The 22929-nt window shown below is 45.3% G+C and overlaps 1 protein-coding gene across 1 annotated transcript in view; it reads right to left on the minus strand.

Moving 5' to 3' along the window:
- Window positions 1–22929, minus strand: part of LOC144162245 (KICSTOR complex protein SZT2-like) — a gene marked incomplete at its 3' end in the record, with an annotated part of 187230 nt that overhangs the window by 87322 nt on the left and 76979 nt on the right. Inside the window, 2 exon segments of the mRNA XM_077692705.1 lie at window positions 50–176; window positions 748–951. Of these exon segments, the coding sequence (XP_077548831.1) occupies window positions 50–176; window positions 748–951 (331 nt within the window).

Here is a 22929-nt window from a genome sequence, read left to right on the forward strand (position 1 = left end):
AAGCTCTCACTTTAAAACCTCAAAATCGAGGAGGCAAAGAGGCACCCACCCTGCATGAAGGTGGAGAAGAGGATCTCCGTCTGCTGGCACTTGGAGAGGAGCGTCACAATGCTGAAGGGGAAGGGCACCACGCTCACGGTCGGCTCGGGGGCAATCGGCTGGAGAAGGGGCACGTTCTGCCGCGCAGGAAGCGTGCAGGCAAGGAGAAAGAAAGAAAGAGGAAATCCCTTCATCTCTCCGAGACACTGCCACTGTGTCCGTGATTGTGTTCTGCACTGCTTTCATCTACAGCACACAGACATGCGGTCTCGCCTAGTGGAGAATAATTTTACCCGCGAATTCGGCTCGAAAATTCCATCGCTGCTTTCTGTTGAGGTAGGGAAGAGTGGCAAAGACCTGCTTCTTGACTAATCACAACTACAACACTATACAGCAACAGTAATGTGAGTGATGTTACCAGTTCACTGTGTGAACCGTTGCACCACTATCTAATGAATGCAGCGGTGTTGATGACTGCCTCTTGCTACTGTAGAATTTAGACTTGCGCTATGGAATGCCTCGTGCTAAGGAACACTTCTCTAAGAACAGTTCTGCAGTCCCATATGCTGACCTTTAGTCTATGGGCCATTTATGATGTTAACGACCGACCGCCTCTTGCTACCACCGAGTTTAAGCTCGCGCTACGGAACGCCTCGTGCTATGGAGCCGTTATGGTGCCCCAGATGCTGAGCTTTGGTGGAAACGTACCTGGCTGAGGCTGATGTCGGGCGTGGAGCATGACAGGAACGGGGGCCGGGCGGTGGGTGTGGCGGGCGGCGTGGGCGGGGGCACCCGGTGGTGGGAGTGGGCGCTCGAGGTCGAGGGGCAGGGCAGCTCGCGCTTCAGGCAGCTCAGGTTCAGGTGCTCCAGGGTGATCAGCGACGACAGGCACTCCAGGTCCATCTGGAACAGCTGCGTGGCCGGCCAGCCAGAGAAAGGGGAGGGAGGGAGGGACATTTGAAACCCCATGTTGGAATCCGTTCATCTAGCGCTGAAGATTTAGCATATAAGACGAGCGTGTGTGTCTGTGCATGTGTGTGTGTATTGAAATGGGCGGTATCTTGAATGGCCCTGAACGAGGATTGTTCACATGGTTTGAGGGAACGAAGAGGAGGAAGCGGACTTTTGGACTGGAACTTTCAACTGCGCCAATGTCTACGGTTGCAGTGCTTCTCCTGTCACAAATACTATAAATCAGGGGTTCTCAAGCATGTTGGTCCCACGGAACCCTGCTAAGTTCCGCTAAGTGCCAAGGAACCCCCCCCTCCCCTCCCGCCAGTTTTCATTCCGTTCAGGCTACATTAACGTGCAATGAATTCAAAAGCAAGCAAGGGTATCGTTTTTTTCCCCATCGACTTTACGCGAATGCGTACGCTAGCGGCACCTATCTCCAAACAGGAGAAATGCGCATGGGGGTAATATAAGGCCAAGGTTCAAGTGCAATAGTTTAACCACGTGGCCCGTCTTCGGAGTCTGGCTGGCTACAAGCTGCTGGCGAGATTTATTGCGCAGCTCGCGTGTTTCTGTTATGCGCCGAGATGTGCTTACTGACACTCGGGCGTGAGTAATGGCGGTTCCTTAGATCGATCGCACCTCAAGTTCACCATATAAACTTTGCGACTGCGGAACCAGGGAAAATTTATCAGTGGCTCGCAGAACCCTGAGGAGGGGCCTGCGGAACCCCTAGGTTCCACGGAACCCACTTTGAGAAACCATGCTATAAATAGTATATGTTTTCCTATCTGCTGCCATGGATAAATTTATATACTGCCTTGGCCCAGGCATTAAACAGAAGGTACCCTTCACCCTAAGTTGCAAAGCAGTGCCGGCTACCACCTCAAACTGTAGGATGCAGTTACACTAAGCCAAAAAAGTGGCAGAGAATACAGCCACCCAGACAGCCAAGTCGATAAGAAGGAGCACAGGACATGTAATCTGAAGTTTGTGGGTTCAGTCCCCATTCTGGGCACACATTTTTCTCCACTTTCGTTCTTTCTTTTGAACATTTCAAAAATTTCTATTTTGACACACCAAAAAAGAAAAAAAGAAAAGATGAACTGCTCCCCATCTTACCATGTGGGCATGCAAGCATGCACGCACGCACATTCCAAAGATGTTTTTAATGACGTTTCAGCAGAGACACTGGTGTTCGCCAGATCTGATAAAGACCAGTCTCTCGGCTGAAACATCACTAAAAACGCGCTTTTCCACCTGTGTTGGCAAGCTCTTTTTCGTTTATACATATAATTCCAAATGAGGGGGCTCATTAAATATATGTATAGATATATGTACAGAGAGAAAGAAAGGGAGAGAACACTTCATTGACAGAAAAGTAGATAGGTGGACCCCGTGACCAAATGCTATACTATCTGGGGAAATAGAGAATGGGAACTCGTCAAGGGACATCAAGGAAGAGGCTCACGTATGTTTTGCTGGTCCAACCATTTTAGTGTGACGTATCAAGTCCAGCTTGTTAGAATTGTATGTACCGAATTTTCAAGCGTATAACCAGCACCAAAAATGCGAAAATTTCAGTGTACCGGTGCAGAAAAGTACCGGTGCAGATAATTAGTGCAGCTTCACGGCAATGTGCATTGTGTTGTGAAGATGACCTTGTGTACAACAGTGAGGACTGCGGCTCAAGTGATAGCTCAAGCAACAGCGGTGACACCGAGTGAATTGTGACTTTCGCCTTGCAGCCAGTGTATTCTACTTGCTAAATAGGTATATGCTTTTTCTGTCTATGTAGTGTGAGATGTGTTGCCTTGAGCAGCAGCTTTGGTGCAGCCTTTCCTGTGTCAAATGTGCGGGCAATGAGCGGGGATTTTTTTTTCTTTTCCCGGCGGCTGAAAGTGGGGGTGCAGATGATATGCAGGGATGGGTTATACAGAGGAAAATCTGGTATTTAGAGTGAGAACCATGTAATTAGGAACTGTTCCACCAGGAAACATGGGCAGTGTTGGCCAGGCATTAAAATGTACAATGATGCAAAAAGCTAGCCCTTTGAGGCAAACAAGTGAACAGTGCAGCAAAGTGGAAGAGCCATTAGACTATTGAAGGCTCGAATAATAACTATAACCTGTAAAAACAAAAACTAACAAAGCTGCTGTTGACTGAAACAGCTGTCTAAAGTATCTTCCTGTAAACAAATATCTTCACAAGAAATTTGGCAGTTGCAGGAAACACGTGTATCAAAAAAATTAATTTTTTCAGCCCTTTCACTTTGAAGTTTCGTCTGCAGTGTATTTTTACTGTCCTGAGCGCAAATATGCAGACAGTGCTTGCGTGTGAAAGCCAAGTTTGAAGTGTACTTTATACTTCTTTGTGCTTTATAAGGACCAGGGAGTGCAAGTATAGCTCAATAGTAATTTTGGCTTTGTTACAACAAAAAGCCATAAACCTCATAATAAAAATCAACGAAACCCAACTTGAAGACGCGCTGAAGCAAGTCATGTCCTAAAAATAAATCCTATGCATTATAAAACACATAAATAGGACAGCGTTTGTTGCTACTACCTACTGCTGTCATATGTGTGCTGTTATAGTTATCCGGTGTTTTTCCCATGTTTTTCCCATGTATACTCAATGTGACCCCATCACCACGAGTTCGGGTACCCAAGCACAGTAAAGACAGTATCATACAAATGTACAGCAGCGGTCGCTCATGACGAAGACGGAATGCTCCGCTCAACCGGGGGAGGGGGGGTACTGATACAGCGGCCTCCTGTCAAGACGAACTCGGTTAAGACGAACACTAAACAATATTTTTGCTCTCTTGTAACATCCACAATGCAAAAAGCCTTTGCTGAAGACGAATTTCTGACAATACGAACAAACTTTTACGGCCCCTTCGAGTTCATCTCAACCGGAGTCTACAGTATAGCTGTTCTTGTTCGCAGATAACGTAGGACAGTGGGAATGGCAAGTGACGCAAGGGGCCTCGCAAGGAAGCTAGCACACACATGACCACTCCTCCCAACTTAATGACACGAGTGAGCGATACCTGAAGAAGCGAGAAGGCCCTCACATCAACTTGGGGCGGGTTTTATGCATCGAAGCAACACCTGGGATACGAGGGACACCGTGGACGAGGCCTATGGATTAGTTTAGACCAATTGGGCACCTTTAATGCACGCCAGAATCTTGACGAATGGGCGTTCTCGTTTCCCCATCCACCAGAACAATGCCCAAAGTGGCCACAATCGAACCAGCGTCAACGTGCCTTCCGCCATCCAAAAATCACCCATCCATGCTTGCAGTATTTGCGCTGCAAAGTAACCACTTAGTAATCCGACAGATAACTAAAGGTGCTCTCCTCTAAAGTGGGAGAAGTGCCAGCACATTGTCCATTAAACGTGCAACAAACGAATGCATCTGCAACTTCGTAAAATGCAGTCCTATCCCAACTTACTCGCTTTCCTCAATGCGTGCACTCGGAATTAAACACTGTCACCCCACTAAAGTAGCGCAAAACTGGCTTCCACGCGAAGGTTGTCACGTCTCCCAAGAGGCCACATTATTGCCCGGCAAATGTTACGAGAGAAAGCTGGCCTACAGTAACCAAACGCTACTGCGAAAAACTGCATATTTTCGCACACTTTTCCCAGTTACAGTTAAAAACATGCTTTCCCATCACTATTGAATTATTTAACTACTATAGTCGTCCAGCACCAACGTGAAGAAAACTAGAGGAGACAAGGTAAGTTGCACCACTCTATACAAGACCCCAACAAAATTGTGGCAAAAAATAAAATCAAGAAAGACGGAAAGTAGCAGCCAAGCTTGCTGGGGTAACTCACGCAGTTAGCCTTGAACATACGTGGTACAAACAAAACAAAAGAAAAACAGAGATCAGCGGCAAATAAGGAATGAAAAAAACAGTGCTCATATCAGAATTTCCCGTCCGTCCTTGTTCCCTGAATTTTTCTTCCTGGCATTATTTCCTCGTACAAGGTTAAAAAATGAAAAAAAAAACACGAATTCTATGCTGGCAAATTTGGTAGCCCTTTGCTACAGCATGGGCCTGGAGCTGTTCAACATAGTTCGGTCGACCAAAAGAAATATTCTGGATTCAGCGATTCTCCAAACATGATATGCAACAACAAATTTATCAAAAACGCGGCTTATATGCAGCTAAATGCGACAATCATCTTTCTTTTCCTGTAGGATGCCACGGTAAGGTACAACGGTTTCACTTGTAGCTTTGTTGACTAAAAGAAAAAAGAAGAGGAGGTCATTTGGTAACCTCTTACAAAGGGCACAAAGAGAGAAAGCAATTAGCTAGTGTTGAAAAAGTTGCCAGCAACATGGTACAACTCGGAATGCTCTTCGTACCTAGTGGTCTACTTTTGCGATTCCGAGCTCGCAAGGCGCAAAAACAGGCGCACTGCGAGCAAATGCGTCACACGAACGAGCGTATGTGTGCCACTTAACTCGCAAAAGGTTTCTCAGGAGATAAGACGCACCGTCCGCACTATTTATTCTATCCTTCTTGGCCCCCCGGACAGCATGGCAGTAGTACCTCGCTATCTTATCTCACTATCTCACGTCGGCCCCTTTGCTTAGGCTGCACTCGAGCGAAAAGTTTTCCTATCCCACCGATTCGAGACCTGGACGAATGCGGTAACACTCTACACAAAAAAACCATAACCACCAGTCCCTCCACGACTTAACTGCATAAAACAAAAATCATCATTTTAAGCAAGCCGACCTAGACGTAAATACAACTGGCGCACCCGGTAGCTCCCTTTAAGGTGGGACATGGCTGTCCAAACAATTCCTTTTAATTTTCAAGTAAACTCTGTGAAACTTGCCAGCCTTGCTGCCTCTTTCCCACTGGTTTCAATTATGCCATTATTTTTTGGGTCAGTCAATTAGTTCCCGAGATAATTAGAGATAATTACTTATTTTTGGAGGAACAACAGACAAAACAGTGTTGGTCATAAAACTGTAATCTTTACATGTTCCAATACTATGAACCCTGGTAAGTGCAGTAAGAGAATTGGTTTTTTGATGCGCCGCTTGGAACTAATTTTACAGCTCATTAAACCTTGGTGGCACCAGTGGCAAGGAACCATTTTGAGTGCCCATTTCAAACACCAAGGTTTAATGAGCTGTAAAATTAGTTCCAAGCGGTGCATCAAAAAACCAATTCTCTTATTGCATTCACCAGGGTTCCTAGTATTGGAACATGTAAAGATTACTGACCAACACTGTTTTGTATGTTGTTGCTCCAAAAATGACTAATTATCTTGGGAACTAATTGACTAACCCAAAAAATAATGGCATACTTGAAACCAGTGGGAAAGAGGCAGCAAGTCGGACAAGTATCACAGAGTTTACTTGAAAATTAAAAGAAATTGTTTTAAGAGCCATGTCCCCCCTTAAAGGCACACAGTGGAGAGTTAAGCGGCCACAAAGGCAAAACACAACTTTGCTCCGTTTGAAAGACAAAGCCTCTCGTACGTAACTCACCCAGCTCCACTACAGCCATGAAAGAAGTTTTTTAATAAAACAAAAAACACAAAAATGTTGAAAACATTCAGATTTTGTGCTACAGTACTGTAATACGGGTCAATGCTAAAAACAGTTAGCTGCGTGTTAAGTGCGCTTTAGCATTCAAGTGATACAATCAAACTGAACCAGAGGCCCCACTACAATTGTCCCACTACAATTGCTTCTTGGTGGTGGCTTCAATCAGCGGCCATCAATCACACAAACGAGATACTTTGACGTCCTAGAAAAACTGCCAGAAAGTGCCTTGGGAGTCGCCACCACTTCATCTGTTTTCCTTGATATCTGCATTTTTTGTTTGAATTTTGAAATGAAACTCCCATCATTTCACACCAGATGACATTTCTGTAAACATTTACTACTTCACTATGAATTAACAACAATTATGACAAGTAAACGAAACTCGGTGTAATGACAGAATCATCCCAGCGACCAATTTCAGTGCAGGTTTTTTTTTTTTTTTTTTTTCCCCGATATACCCACATTAACGTGAGAGAGCTACAGGGCATTCACCAAAAAGTTGGCTTTGTCACAAGATGCAATTTTGTCGACGCGACTTTCTCTCTACACACCCTGTCGACGCCCGCAGTTTTGTACAAAACCCAGCCTATATTGGCTGCACTGCAAAAACGCCCTCCCGAATGTCTCACAACATCAAAATGAAAGGTGAAAGCTTGATACCGTGTTTATCCAATTATAAGGAAGTCAAATTATAAGGTGAGGGTGCAGTTCAAAGAGTAAAAAAATCACCATACATACATACACTGAGCTTCTAATATAAGATGGGGTATGACTTTGAGACTACGGATTTTAGAGAAAAACCTCGCCTTATATTTGAATAAATACGGTATAGCTTGGATGGTGCATCATCCCTGCCACTATTACACACACTCAACCAACACTGCGTATGCATCGCATGAACGCCACGGCCGACAACGCGCACGCAAACAGTTTGTTTGCTTCTGACTCCCTTCCTGTCCTAACATAATCTTTTGGCCCTCTGCCCAACCGTCCGAACATTCGTTGTCGCTTTTCCTTTGTAGTTTTTGGTGGCTGCCTTTGTTTCCCAATGACAGCATTTGGTTTTCACTATTGAGCTAATGAAATAGCCCAGCAAGAAGGCAGCATCCAAAAACATCCAGATGAATATGGTGTGCAGCAGAGGCGATAACAACAACCCACATTGCCGAGGGCTTCCAACATATGTGAAGGGTTCTCAATGTTGCGTAACCCACATGATACGCAACTTGGCAAGTGCTTGCACCGGTCAAGCGGACGCAGCTAGCTACAACAACAGCATGCCACTCTTTCCCAAGAGGGTATGCCTAGCGAAAACAAAATTTCACCCACAGGAAAGGCGCTCACAATATGGGCGGATACTGAAAATTTAGAAATTCTCACCTGCGCTGCTTGTGAAAGCGATCACCAAATATCCACTGCGATGCTAGGCCTAAACCTCTTCAGGCAGCCTGAAGCCAATGCCATCAGCCCACTGCACCCTACTGGCCCAAGAAGTTGGGCCTTTCTTACAGAGCATGATGACTGGCTTGTCAAAGCAGAATCCATCGCCAGGATACCCTTCGGAGGCACGGGGCATCGAAACTCGAACTGACTGTTCTCATTACGTTCAATTACCTTTTTTATCCTGTGCCCGTGTATTTTAATTGCTGTTTCACGATTGCTAGCCCAGTAAGCATCAATCAACACTACGCCAAAAAGAGAGGTGAAAATTTGCTTGTTTGCCTATGTGTAGGAAAGTAGTGCGCATCAGAAGGGTGCCTTTGGTGCTTTGCCAAGCGCGAGGGGCATCTAGGCACTGCAGCCAAATTTTATTAATTCAAGGTCATGTGCTTCAGATTGATGGACCATTCGAACTGGGCCTTCCAAAAGCCCCTGTGCCAATTTCAAGTGCAAAAATGTGGCTCGAAACAATCCACTTCCCGTTTCCTCAGACTGCATGTACAGATGGGAAAGAGAGGCATGCCAAAACAAATGCACTGAGCTCCAGATTACACTCAGTTCATTGATAAGACCCCCGTAAGCTAGTGCATTTTAAGACCATAGCTAGATACCTCCATTCTTGAAGTCACGCTGACGCACCAAAAACAAAGCAATTGGCGCAAATGTCAGGTCGTCCACTTGTCGCAAGGGTTATTATCCTGCCGGACGTTGTGCAAGGCCGACGTTCAAGGCATGGCAGCTCTAATTCAAGTTATTCAGGACGTGAATGTCACCTCCCACAATCAGTGCCATCCGCAATTAAGTTCTTGCCCAACTTTTTCCAGTTCCCGACATTTTCAAGCAAAGCTTTCTGCCTCTCACTGATGTCTGTAGTCCACCCCAAAATGCACTGCAGAAAAGCCAACTTTCTCTGGCGACGATGGTGACTGTGGACCAAGTGAAGAAAAATTAAAACGCTTCTCGTGGTCGGAATCGAACGTGTGTCCCTCGCGTTATGAAGCCGACATCCACCTGATGGCACCATACACCGCTCGATTCTGGGTTGGTTCGTACGTTGTTGGGACATGCTTTTGCAAAACCTCACGTTCCCCCATCGTTGTCGCTTCAACATGGGGTAGTCGATTTTTTTTGTTCAAAATGCATGCCATGTTTGCCCGATGATCCACAGTTATTGATGCCATGATCCGAGGACACCAAGTAAAGCAGATTTTATCATGCAAGCAAAGTACCCGGTGCTTTTATTGCTAATCGAAGCTAGTTCAAACTTTAGTTCATTTGAACAATTTTTTAAAATTTTCGCTCGTTCTCAAATGAACTACGTTTGGCTGCATTTGGCAAGCTTGTGGCTCACCCAGAACAACGAGCCTTTTTTTTCCGAAGATATTTGCAATGCACCCATCAGAAAAAAAAATTTAAGCCATTCAACTCGGTGTGAAAGCTGTCGGAAGTGCGGAGCAGTGATTCGCCATAACGGACTGTACCGCCGTTATCCGCTCACTGGTACCACCCCATGCAATTCAAATTTCCCGCCTTCGCAGTGCTCGCGCGCCCCCTGCCTGAAACTGCACAAGCGGGAGTTCTGTTCTTTTGTGCTTGTATTAATTTCGTTTGCTGGAGCTGTTTTGTGTCATTTCAAACGCGTTATTTTTTTCTTGTGCGGCTGGAGCCTTTCTGCGTCATTTTGAACTCACCATTTTCTTCTTGTACTGCTGGGGCCTCTCTGCATCATTTCGAACGCGCCATTTTCTTGCGCAGCTGGGGCCTTTCTGCATCATTTTGAACGCGCCATTTTCTCATTGCGCAGCTGGAGCCTTTGTGTGTCATTTCAAACGAACCATTTTCTTCTTGCACAGCTGGGGCCTTTCTACGTCATTTCAAATGCACCATTTTCCTCTTGCACAGCTGGGGCCTTTCTGCGTCATTTCGAATGTGCCATTTTCTTCTTGTGCAGCTGGGGCCTTTCTGCATCATTTCGAATGCACCATTTTCTTCTTGCGCGGCTGGGGCCTTTCTGCGTCGTTTCGAACGCGCCATTTTCTTCTTGCGCGGCCACTTTCTGTCGTAAAAACCAACCCAATGAACGTTCCTAACTAAATAAACGCAGGTGCTGCCAGTTAATTACATATATTTTGCCTCAAATGTACCTATAGTTTTCTTTGCGCTAAACAACCGTGAGATATATGACAAGCGCCAGCAGTTCACGAGTTTCGAACACTTCTGACTATTCAAACCACTTGGCTTTCGAAGTCTCTGGGGTACACCGCGACGACAGCACTACAACAGAATGCCCTGTTGCTCTACTTGGGTCCAGCGAGGAAGCCATGATGACAAGGTGAGTGCCTAAAGTGCTCTGCACTTCACAGTGCGGCATGATATTTCACGAAAGATGATGCTATCTGAAGTGGCCCCAACCACACATGTTGCACAGGTACAGTGTAAGCACATGGCAATTGGTGGCATCATGCCCCCACATCCCAAGCACCGAGGCAAACACCCGATAAGGGTGCTGCTTTTGTCTCTCAATCTTAATGGAAGGTGATAACACTGTACACAATCCACTGGCCTAAGTGACATTCCTGAACTGGATTGACGTGGAAATCGCAGACAACACTGACAGCGTTCACTTAAACGCTACAAAAAAGAGAACACCCAGAAACAATCTTACCCGCTGGCAGTTCTCAACTAAGGTCATGGTGGAGGATGCCTTGTACAGACAGGCAGAACTTACAAAAACCATTACAAATAGCCTGTAAAATGTGTCGAAATTTAGAGCCCAAGGACGCAGGTTCGATTCCCGGCCGCCGAGGCTGCCTTTCTGGTGGAGGCGAAAAGCAAAAACACCCATGTGTACAAGATTACAGAGCACATTAAAAATCCCCAGGTGGTCAAAATTAATCTGGAGCCCTCCACTACAGTGCGCCTAATCGCCTGTGAAGCGTCGGCGCGTTAAACCCCATAATCAAAGATGAACAATTTGGATTATCTTCATGCCACTAAAACTGCATTGGACAGTAAGGGGAGGAGGCTAATAAAATCTGCAAGAAGGATGTCTCAGACATGCATGCAAGCAATAAACTGTGTTGTTTGCGAATTGCCTACCAGTGCGATGCATATTTGAATGAATTCGGTGAAGGTTTAGGTATGCAGTAAACAAACAAAAAGTCAATCACCCCTCTTTCGAAAAGACGATGATGTTCCAAAACGAAGTCCAACACCAAACCAACCAACCCAGAAGCGAATGGACCCCATTTATTTATGATTATCAGTATGGTGGCGGTCGTCGTTAGATGCAGGGGTGCATTTCCTGTCTAATTTTGCACGCACCCCTCTCCAAATCTGCACTGCTTTGGCCGCACTGGAATCCGGCACAATTGGATAGACATCGGCTTCATAACGCGAAGGACACAGGTTCGATTCCTGCCACAGGAAGCTTTTAAATTTTTGTTCACTTCACTCACGACCATCATCATCATCATCAGAGAAAGTTGGCTTTACTGCAGTGAGTTCTGGGTAGACTACAGACTACATCAGTAAGAGGCTGAAAGCTTCGCTTTAAAATCCTTCGAAGACGAATTCTCAAATGAGCTCAATAAAACTTTGTTTTTCCTACTAATGGGTAGAAAACTCACCAAACTCAAACCCCATAGCACACACACCTCGCTTAACTCGGGCCCTTAGGTTTCCCAGCACACTGGAATCCAGCTTGCTTACTGCAATGCTGCCATGGTACGGTTACAACTGAACCCGAATGAAATGAGCCAACGCAGATGGGGAAAAAGATGCATTCACATTCTTTATTTGCTATGATAGCGCTTAAAAAGGGTTCACTGCTTATATCGTTATGTCGGAAACATGGTGCATTTACAGTAGAACTCGCACGGGGACAGGAAGCGAGCCTTCTGGATCAGGGAACAAACTTGAGTAGGTATCATGGTTCAAGCAAAGAAAAAGAAATGGACTTGGGCTGGACGTGTATTGAGACAAAGTGACATCCGGTGGAGAGACAGGTCTAGAAGAATGACAAGGCCAATCATCTGACAGAGGGACGAAATAAGGACATTCGTGGGCTAAGAATGGACCCCAGCAGCACAGGACAGGAGTGGTTGGAGGTCGATGGGAGAAGCCTTCGTCCTGCGGTGGACCTGGTGGGCTGTTGATGATGATGATGATGATGGTATTTACAGTCACTGTTCAAGCTCGGCTGCAGACTACTAGCACGCACTTGCCCGATTGTCGAAACCAAACGTCTTCCCCGTCGTCTTTTTTGTTGAAACAAAAGAGGCGAACTATATTGAAACATCTTTTCTCCCTCAAAATACACATGACAATACCACACCTGTTACTTGGGTGCCTTTGTGATAAGCCCTTAGATACAAGTTAACTGCTAATCCCTAAATTCTTCTAATTTTAGTATGAACAGTCTAATCTCTTTCTTGCGAGGCAGTGCTCTCTCAAGTTGTGCGTACATAGTAATGAAATCCAAATTCTTATAATTACCCGAGCTGAAAAAAAAAACGGAATGAAATTCCCTGAGTAGGAATAGGCTCAAGAATCATCCAAAATCGATGGACTGTTGGGCTGTGAGGAACACCGTAGTGAAGGGCTCCGGATTAATTCTGAACACCTGGGGGTCTTTATTTAACGTGCACCGAAATGTCAACACACGTGTTTTCACTTTTCGCCTCCAACGCAAATGTAGCCACGGTGGCCGGGAATCGAACCCACGTCCTGGGGCTCAGCAGCACAATGTTCTAGCCACTGAGCCAATGTGGTGGATAAGAATCACCCAAAATTACTTGTTGTACAATAGTAAGTGGGCTTGAACAACATCCACCTCTCTGAGAGATGGTTCGGAAGCAAAGGTCAATAAAATACTCAATTAAAGAGGAAACTCACGCTCGGCCATAACTTTAAACATACATGAATGGAAGAAACTCAAAATGTGCACAAAATTCCACGCAAACTCAAAAATGGTCGGTCCTAAAAAAAGCTCGCACCAACTCCCCAGAGTTTGGCGAAGAGATGGCGAGAACCTTGACCCAACAGCGGGTGGGCCTTATCCCGTGCCGCTAAGTGCTTGGAAGCGAGACGAGGAGATTACCGCCCCGAGATAAAGTGGTATTTGCGGAGTTGACACAACCGGCACGAGTGCTTGTGACCGCTGGACTGCACGTCTGGAAGCGCGTGCACCCCCAGACTCCCTCCCGTATCGGAGCGGGTGACGTACTTTGCGGCTGAACTTGAATTTTTCAGGTGTGACAAGAGGAAAACGGGGAATTGCATGCTATCTTTTAAGAATTACTCAGCAACAAAGCTGCTTACTACATTTGAGATAATCCAGTACAAGGGCCCAACCTTTCCTTGCAATAAAGGAAGCATTTAACCAGACTAGAACCGAAGAGGGGCCCCTCTCCAAATTAGGGGTGAATGACCAAAGGTTTGAGTGACGACGGAAGATTTATCGAGAGTTGCAGATTTGACTGGGCATGACAGAACACAATGGGCAGGAAGAGATTGGGGGGGCTAATTTTCCTTTTGACCACTGCTAATGATGTTTTTTTATTTGCAGGGTGACACGGCAACTTACACCTCAAAATTATTTTGCATACAACGCAGTAGATATTACTTTTGCAATTGTTTCAGTGCCGCTTCAACATAGTTGACATAAGCCAAGTGACCCTACAAAACGGTCCTCTAAAAGTTGCAGTTGAGATTAATGCTACAGGCACTCTGATTAAACTACCACGAAAACACAAACTCAAGTAGTGAAGTCTTTTTTTTAATGCAGGGAACTTCATTCAAGATTGATATTTTTATCACAAGTGCTAGGTAAACTGCTGCAAAGCCTTGCTTTGCATTTGAATGAGTATATAATATGCCTCACATCCCTACGAGAAAACAAAACAAAAAAACTAATCCTTCTGCCTCCTCTCATTTGAGAATGCCTACAGAGCAGAATCAAATGCTGGAATGCTGAATCATGAGCTGACAGAACACAAACACCGACAACCTTGCCTCCAACGAAAAAAAAGACGTCAACTTTTTCACCCAGCTACACCATCAATTCCCACACAGTAAATATTAATTTATTTGCACTTTGTGAACTAACGTCCTCTTGCACGTGGCCTTATTCCGTCTCTGACACACAGTCACTATCTCGGACGACAGCTTTCCACGTCAATCTTGCAGCTGTGAGTCGCGTTGAGCTTGACCACACATTCCACACTCCCTAGGAAATTCGCTAAAGCTGCGAGAAAATATTTATATGCATTTGCGAAGCAAAACCGGGATAAGTTGTCACATTCAAAACAAAATACAGCAAACTTAGAGAGCAGTGAGATCAGATCTTGAATTTAAGCCACCAATATCTGAAAATTGTGAGAAAAAAAATGCAATATTAATTTGAAAAGACCTCGCGAACCACTATACCAGACTACTTCTAACTGCAGTCACTTGAGTGTTTACAAGTCTACAACATCATACCTGATAACCTTATTCTGTACCCAAGGACTGCTGCTGCCCGTGCGCAAGTTCTTCAAATGTTCACAGCAATGCTGCACCATAAGACGTGATGTAACAAAACCTTGGTTGGTTTGCGCTCAATAATGAACAGGTGGCTTGTGCCGGGAAGTTAAGCACGTCCACTTAGTTTGCGTTTACCGCTTCTCCCATCTAAAAATATAAAACAGGTCGAACACTTCAGCTGCATCTGCCATCATCGCCTAGATTTTGACTGTTGTCGCTAAGTGCTCTTTCATCTGCTTGTCGCTAAATGTTCTTTCATCCAAATGCTCTTTCACTACCCATATTCTACAATAGCAGATAAATAAAACTGCTGTTAAGGTATTTCTAGAGGCACGTCTATTGACGACAACAACAGGAAGAGCGCAGAATTCTGCTGGTGCACGTAACAAAGAATTTTTTTTTGTGACGCTGCCAAAGAACAGATTCATCAGGAACATTAAAGTTACTGTCTTGCATCTTTCGCTGTCTATTTTCTGCTGCAAGAAATACGGTGCTACAGTCATCAGTTTCTGCCGAAATGGTTACTGAATTACGACTCCCTAAAAAGTTGTCGCTACACCAGCCACAATGCTGACGTAAACTCCTTTATGTAATGTCCCTTGGCTCATAGGAGAATGCTGATCGATGGCTCAGAGGAAAGAATTCACACTTTTTAAGTACTTAAACTTTAAAACTCATTCCAAAAACTACAAGCTTGATTCTGCAATACCATCGACATTTGCGACTTGACCTGACAAACCTCTCAACAGTTCGGCTGAGAGGCATGTTATAGTGGAAGGCCACTGACTAACTGACACCATACATGGTTTTCAAACGCACATCGCAATATTGCTGCAGAGACGTCTTATTCTGCATCTCCATCAGTATCAAACTCCCTGCCCCTTATGTAGTAATCAGCAGCAGTGAATGAAGTCTATTCCTCTCGTGGAACTTGCGCAGTGAGGTGCAGATTTTAGCGGCCGCAACCCACTACATCTATGTAAAGCGCAGAGTAAAGACACCCACGCAACCTGTTGATGCGTCTTCCAGGGGTGAAAATGCTCCTGGCTTTGGGTCATGGGCAGAGCTAGACCCAAACAAGGGAACAGCACAAACTTGCCAGCATTCAGCTTTTATTCATACAGAGCACTCAAAGTGAAACGCAAGTACAAAACAAGGCAGAAATGGTTCTCCTATTCAACGAAAAATCGGTGTCCATGTCTTCTCACCACTGCTCAGGGATGCAGATAACACCTTTTAAGCGACGCATCATCGCACGTGCCATTCCAAAAATAGTGTGGTTGGCTTTGGGTGGCGTGGCTGCAGTTGGCTTGATTGCAGTCTTTTCGGCTACAGCTAAAATTTGCGCATCTCGAAAGAACCTCAGTCAGTACTGACTTTTCACTTGCCTTTTCACTTAGCTTTTTATTTTGCAGAACTTTACAGACTCACAAGTAAAACCAAATTTCAGGTTATGTACCACCTAACGTGACGCTGAACATTTTGTAACTATTGTTACGGTTCAGATTCAGAATGTACAGCGTATATTCAGACCCTGTTCTGTGTATTTACGTGCATTCATTATGAGAAAAGTGGATTCCATAATAGTGCTGTTTCTCACACGCTATCCCTCCCCACCCTTCCCCCCCAGGCTTAGAGCTGTCACACGTGGCAACACAGTGTATCGAAAGCATGCGTAACCTGTACAAACCAATCTGTGAACAAACAAAAAGTCAAAATTAACCGGAATATTGCCGAACATCAAGAGTTTGATGAGTTCGATACCAGCCTGATGTCTCTATCACAGTTTGAGAGGCTGCTGCGCCTGGACCATTGTGCCTTCTTTTCATCAGAGCTTTATGCGTTAAACTACAACCCCTAACCTCCATCGAATGGTGAGGTCAAGGGTTACACACATTCAACTGCACAATGCACGCAGCCTCAAGCAAGAACAAAGAGCAAATTCACTTCAGGGTCCTATTTAGCATTTAATAAATAAGCTTTAGTGCCTGATAAGCTTTAGTGCCTGCCCTAAGCAGCGCTAGTATTAAACCAAGAGTGTAAAACATGGTTATATTAGTCCTTTTTGGTAAGATGAAATGTCATCACCCCGCTTCAAAGGGGAAACCAATAGCAATCAATCAATCAATCATTAAGAAAAATTCTACCCTCCCCCTAACACTTTCCACTCGCTTTCCATAACTGCCGAATTTAAGGAACGGACATCATTTAGTTTAGTGGCAACAAAGTTGAATTGGTGACGACGATGGTTGCAGTAAAACCCATTACAGTAACTGTCGTTAGAAAGCACAGGCTCAAGCTTTTGAACAACTAAATTTATTCATTGGTGCCACTGTTTTTTTTTTCTCTCTACTACATGGCGTGACAAAAAGCAGGCTTCCTGTGCCCTAAGACCAAAAAGAAGTGCAAGGAGTGGTGAAAAGGGAAAGAAAAATGCCACGCAACACAACCTCAATCGCGGTGGGCGCTTGTATCAGCAAGGCCACCACAGAGTGCCTCCCGCAAAGTGCTGCAGCTGTTGCCAAAGCCAATATTATGCTTCCGTCTCAAGTGGGCACCGAACAAATGGCAGAGGACAGACAAGCGGAGGAGGGAGGGGAGGGAACCATCATACTAGTGGAGGAGGGAGCCACACACCTCCCAAAGCATTGCAAGCCCCTTTTTTCTCTGCAGAACAACCAATTCGAACTTTACGACCAAGAGGAACGATGCGGCGACGAAGTGCAAAGGGCAGATTACAAATGACCTCGCCGGTCAAGTAGCGACCGCAGCTGCAGACTTCGAGACTTTCGGACGTCGACGTGAGAAAGGTCGCACTTGCGGATTTTCTGAAATTGCTCCCGGAAGCACAGCCCCCCAATTTTCAGTCTCAACTGGGCTTTTTTCGCGGGGGTACGCGCTGCGGTGTTGCACTTTTGATTTTTGCCACCACAACGATGCTTCCTTTGAACAAGAAGAAAAGCTGCCACCACTCTAGAGTTGCGGTGGCCCGACCCAAATTGCACCAGCAGGCCAAGGCTTGAGACAGAAACTTACATGTTCTGTAATAACAAACGTGTGAACGGAACGGAAGAGACAGCCCATGTGCTCCACACTAACAAGTGCTTCTTCATCTGCATCCAACCTTCTTCGAATTAGAGAAGTTTATTCTGATTATTGAGTTTTAATGCACCAGAGCTACACCTGGGCTATGCAGTGCGCCGTAGTGGAGGGCTCTGGATTGATTCCGACCAGCTCGGGATCTTTAACGTGCACTGAAATCTCGACACACAGGCGTTTCTGCTTCTCGCCTCCAGCAGCAAGGCAGCCATCGTGGCCGGCAACGAACTCGTGTCCTTGGGCTCAGCAGCCCAGCGCCATAGCCGCTGAACCACTGCGGCTGGTTTACAGAAATTGCATGGTTACTTTGTGCTTGGTTACTTTACATTGCTTACATTACCTGTACATATGGTTACTCTACAGGTACGCCAATGTTGCACTAAATTTTTTTTTTCCAGCACTAAGCACATAATCTGAAACTGCCGTAAAGTAACAACAGAGTTAAGGTCACTTCCCCCCCATTTCTAGAGTATTTCTAAACACACCGCAACTGCATACACTCCCCCACCCACCCTCCCATAAGCTCCCTTTTGTGCCCCCAGGGTGATACCAAGACAAGGCATCCATTTAAGCTCTGAAGAAGGTTTGTAGTGAGCCTGCATTTCCGTATATACGGAGAAACCCTTATGCTCCTTACGTGGTAACTACCTTCTCCTGTCCCTGTACACCTCCTTACAACGCAAATGCACGGCAGCAGTTTTCCATGGATATCCCCTTAAGCTGCAAAAAGCTCTCAGTTTCACACTCCAGTTTACTGCAAAGGCTGAATGTTCAGTTTTGTTTAGCCTTGCCTGAAATTGTGCAAATTCCTCAATCTTTCATTATTTGCCCACTTTTTCAAAAATAATCGTTTGGTCCCCACCCTCTCTCTGGATGCTTCAGATATGGTCTAACCCTCCTTGGAATATACGTATGCTTACATACATACACATATTTGACCGTACGTTAAACACGAATATGAAGAAATCGAAAGCAATGTGAACGCAAAAAAGCAGAAAAATCCTCCCCTTTAATCTATAAAACAAAATTCTTGAAGAAGTGGATGAATACAACTATCTTGGACCAGTGGTCAGTGCAGATTCCAGCCACGAGAAAGAAATCCGGCGTAGAATCAGCATGGGCTGGGTCCCATTCATAAAAAGTCTTCAAATAATGAAGGGTAGGCTATTTCAGTCACTGAAAAGGATTGCACACAACCAATGCGTACTGCCACCAATGATGAATTACGGGGCGGAAACTTGGCACCCTGCCAAAACTTCAGTTTTCCCAACGAGCAATGGAAAAAAGAATGACGGGAGGAACACTTACGTACCATAAATGAGCATCCTGGATCAGGCAATAAACTCTGCTGAAAAACATACCGACTAGACTTACAAGAAGGAGTTGGACTGGGCATGCAGCATGAGAAAAAGACACTCTGTGAGCATCGAGGGTAAGAGAATGGCACTACTGGAAGGCGGGACTAGAGCTACGAGGAGACTATTAACTCGATGAAGGGATAAAATCAGAAAATTTGTGTGCAACGAATTGATTCAGGCATCGCAAGACAGCAGGAACAGTGGAGGTCTATGGGAGAGGTCTTGCAGTGGACGCAAATGGGCTGACGAGAATGTAATCTCCACGTGCGCATGCGTGCGTCCGTGAGTGTGTGTCTGTGTGTATATATACAGAGAGAAATAAAGATCAGGCGTAAGAGCGCCCAGGAAAGCAAAGGGGAAGAAATTCATCCATTCTCTGAGTTACTGAAGTACATTAACCTTTTGAAATGCAAAAAAGAAATAAATTGAAGGAAAACATGCTCCCCGGGCGGGACCCCAACCCACACCCTTCAGAATACCGGCCAGATGCCGTACCAACTAAGCTATATATTAGCAACGTGAAAAATTGGACGAGTGGGTGATGCATGTTGGACCACGGCGCAAGCGACAAGACACAGGATGATGGCAAGGAAACACACAAAGCGCTGACTTACAATTTTCTCCAAATATAAACGAAACTGACGAAAACAAAACGCGGAAAAAAAAAACATGAAAAACCAGCATGAATAAGAACAGAGCCAACCCCACAACTAACCATATCGGTACGTGTCCTGTTAAGATAGTCTACCTCCTTCTTCGTGAGTGCAATTGAAGCAACACTGATGCAATTCTCACCCAGGCGTTCAATCTCAGCAACCTCTATAATTTCTCGAGTCAGCGTGTTCAAGTTTCTGCCAATAACGCAGCAATTTTCAAACCAACAACCCAGGCATAAGGGAAAAGTGACTTGTGATCCCGTACCTTCTTGGCGTGTCGCACAACTTAAGAAGGATAGCTAACAAAGCAAGCATACAAGTGTGCTTTTCTGCCCCAAAGAAACTGTCGGCCCTCCGCAGCATGAACCACGATTCGGGGAGGGAAAAATCCTCGTGTCAGATAAAGCACAGAGCGCCCTTCGTTGATTGCGCTGACGCCGTCGTTTACGACCTGCCTTTAAATTGTGGAAAGAAGTATATTGGCCAAACCGGAAGATGCCTCAATGACCGCCTGTGGGAGCACGACAATAACGTTAAAACTAAAGCGGCTGGGCATCTTTCCACCCATTGTGACACATGTGGCTGCGAACTGCTGTTTGAAGATTGCCTCATTATCGGCAGAAACTTGAACACACGGACTCGAGAAATTGTAGAGGCCGCTGAGATTGAACGCCTGGGTGAGAACTGCATCACTGTAGCCTCAACTGCACTCACGAAGAATGAGATAGACTATCTTAACAGGGCACGTATTGGTAAATTGTTAGTTGTGGGCTTGGCTCTGTGCTTATTCATGCCGATTTTTCATGTTTTTTTTTTTTTACGTTTTGTTTTCTTCAGTTTCGTTCATATTTGGTGTCGTTGGAGAAAATAAAATCCAGTTGTAAGTAAGCGCTTTGTGTGTCCTCTGGCTATCATCCTGTGTCTCGTCGTTTGCGCTGTGGTTCAACAATGAGCTATATATTTTTATGCATAAATTGAAACTGCTGATTGGCCGGTACATTTACTTACGAGGTACATTTACCGAGGCAACGAGCCAAGAATGAGTCAAGATGGTAGATGGGTAAGACTAGCCCTCCAGGTGTCTCACTTATTTTGCCCCTATTCCCTCATCCGTCACCGAAGACGCCATTCAAAACAAAACAAAAATTGGAACGAAGCACGCAAAGATACCCGTAGGGGTTGCACATTTTAGCTGAAACTGAAAAACACTTCATAACAGGTACACCAAAGGCATTTTTACAAATTCACTTACAACAGAAAAAGTTTGGTGGTATTTATTGCCAACAGTTTCCCCTGCAGAAACTTTCGGAAACAAAGCTGCGATGTGGGGCACTAACGTCCTCAGACTCCGTTTTACCACCTCCTGTTACATTTCCTTATAAGTCATCCCTACCATGAAGTTATTGTTCAGCTCCTACGGGAGCCATTCTGCTATAAAATTATATTTCAATGATCACCGAAAAACCCCCAAATAACGTTCCAAAACAACCTAAAAAAATTAAGTAAGTAAATTTTGAAAAAAAAATATACTCCGTGCCATTCCACTCTGTGAAGGCAGATGACCAGCGGTGCTGTTTGTGGGTCACTGGTTGGCCACATACTCGTTCCCAAACAGCATTTTCGCACTGGGAAAATGTTCAGCGAGACCGCTGCCACGCCGATGTATTGCATTCTCTGCCTCACAGTATTCGTGCTCCCGACAGGCGTCACGCTTATGCTTCGCATCCACGGCCCAATCAGCGTCGGTGGTTTCCTGCCATCTCAATCGTGTCCATTGCCACCATTTTTTTCTTTACAAGTAGGCTTCACTGTGCAGCGCAAAACGTGGGAAAGCCAGCTACAAAGTACCGAGAGTCATCATCATCATCGCCAGCCTATGTACACCCATTGACGGGTAAAGGCCTCTCCCATTTATCTCAAATTATGCCAGTCCTGTGCTAGCTGCGACCAATTTAACCCCGCAAACTTCTTGATCTCATCTGTCCATCTAACTTTCTGCCACCCCCTGCCACGCTTGCCTTGTCTAGGGATCCACTCTGTTACCCTTAATGACCAACGGTTATGTTGCCTTCACACTACATGCCCTGCCCCCGCCCATTTCTTCTTCTTACTTTCTCCTAATATGACTTTAACACGCATTTGTTCCTTGACCCACTCCGCTCTCTTCGTGTCCACAGAATTTTCATTTTGTTGTTTTCGCTGCTACGGGTAACATCCCAGTAAACATCGAATTGCACATCAGATGGTTTATAGCAACGTTAGTATTTATTTGCAGCATCGTTTATTCGTGTCAGTTCCGGTTTCGTCGAAACAAACACTGAGGTGGCTGCCATGACAGGAGGGTGCTCACGACGTCACCATTCCCGTCGCACCATGGTTGGTCTGGATGTGCGTGCGCGCCCCGATTAGTGGTCGCACGTGCCCGGGCAAGCACAACGTCAGTCCGAAAACTGTGACGTGACGCACACGGTAGATCAGTGCGCACCACCACCAGCCAGCTCTTTTACTCTGTCACGGGAGCCCTGACGTTGGCAGTTTGGGCGAGGCACTCAAAGCGTCATGCTGATGCCGACGTCAAAAAGGATATTCGTTCCGAGCTTTCTCGTGTACGCAAAGATTAAAACTGATTTATAATACGTTATGCTGGACGCTTACGGTTGAAAATTTCTGGGAGGTATCTCCGCATACAAAAGAAGCTTTTTACGTAGTTATCTCAGCTTTACGATTTTATGTCCGTACTCCTATAAAATATGAAGCGTCTGAGGCAAACAGGTGGGTGATGGAACAGAGGGGTTTTGCCTATGCAAGTAAATCAACAAGGGAGTTGGCCTGCAACAGCTCGGCAGTAAAAAATCGAAACCTTACTTGTAAGGTGAATACAGAATATGAATTTATTGGGGGGACAGCCTATTCGATCCACAAAGTCCGTTCCGGACTCTAGAAATTCTTGCTGTGCCCAGCACACCTAATGCAGGTCTTTGCATATTGTTGGTAGAAGATAAAAATTCGCGCTAACTTCCTATCACCGCCAATTTCAGCTGAGACGTGCATTGGAGATAGTAATGCGTGAAATGTTCCAAGGCTGCTGCAGTCTGGAACATCCTTTTTTACAATAGCCGTTCCTCACCTGCAACTGCATGCCTCAGCAAACTCTATCGCAAATGACCACACTTGCTGAAATGACCTTGCATTGGGAGTACAGAAGCAATGCTGTTCTGACAGTGCTACTTTGACTTATCTGCCCAAAGTCTGGGAGCAGCTCATTAAATTCACAAACC

Source organism: Haemaphysalis longicornis, unplaced genomic scaffold (assembly GCF_048455015.1).
Source record: "Haemaphysalis longicornis isolate Haplotype H1 unplaced genomic scaffold, Haemaphysalis longicornis Haplotype H1 scaffold_12, whole genome shotgun sequence".
Lineage (NCBI taxonomy): Eukaryota > Metazoa > Arthropoda > Arachnida > Ixodida > Ixodidae > Haemaphysalis > Haemaphysalis longicornis.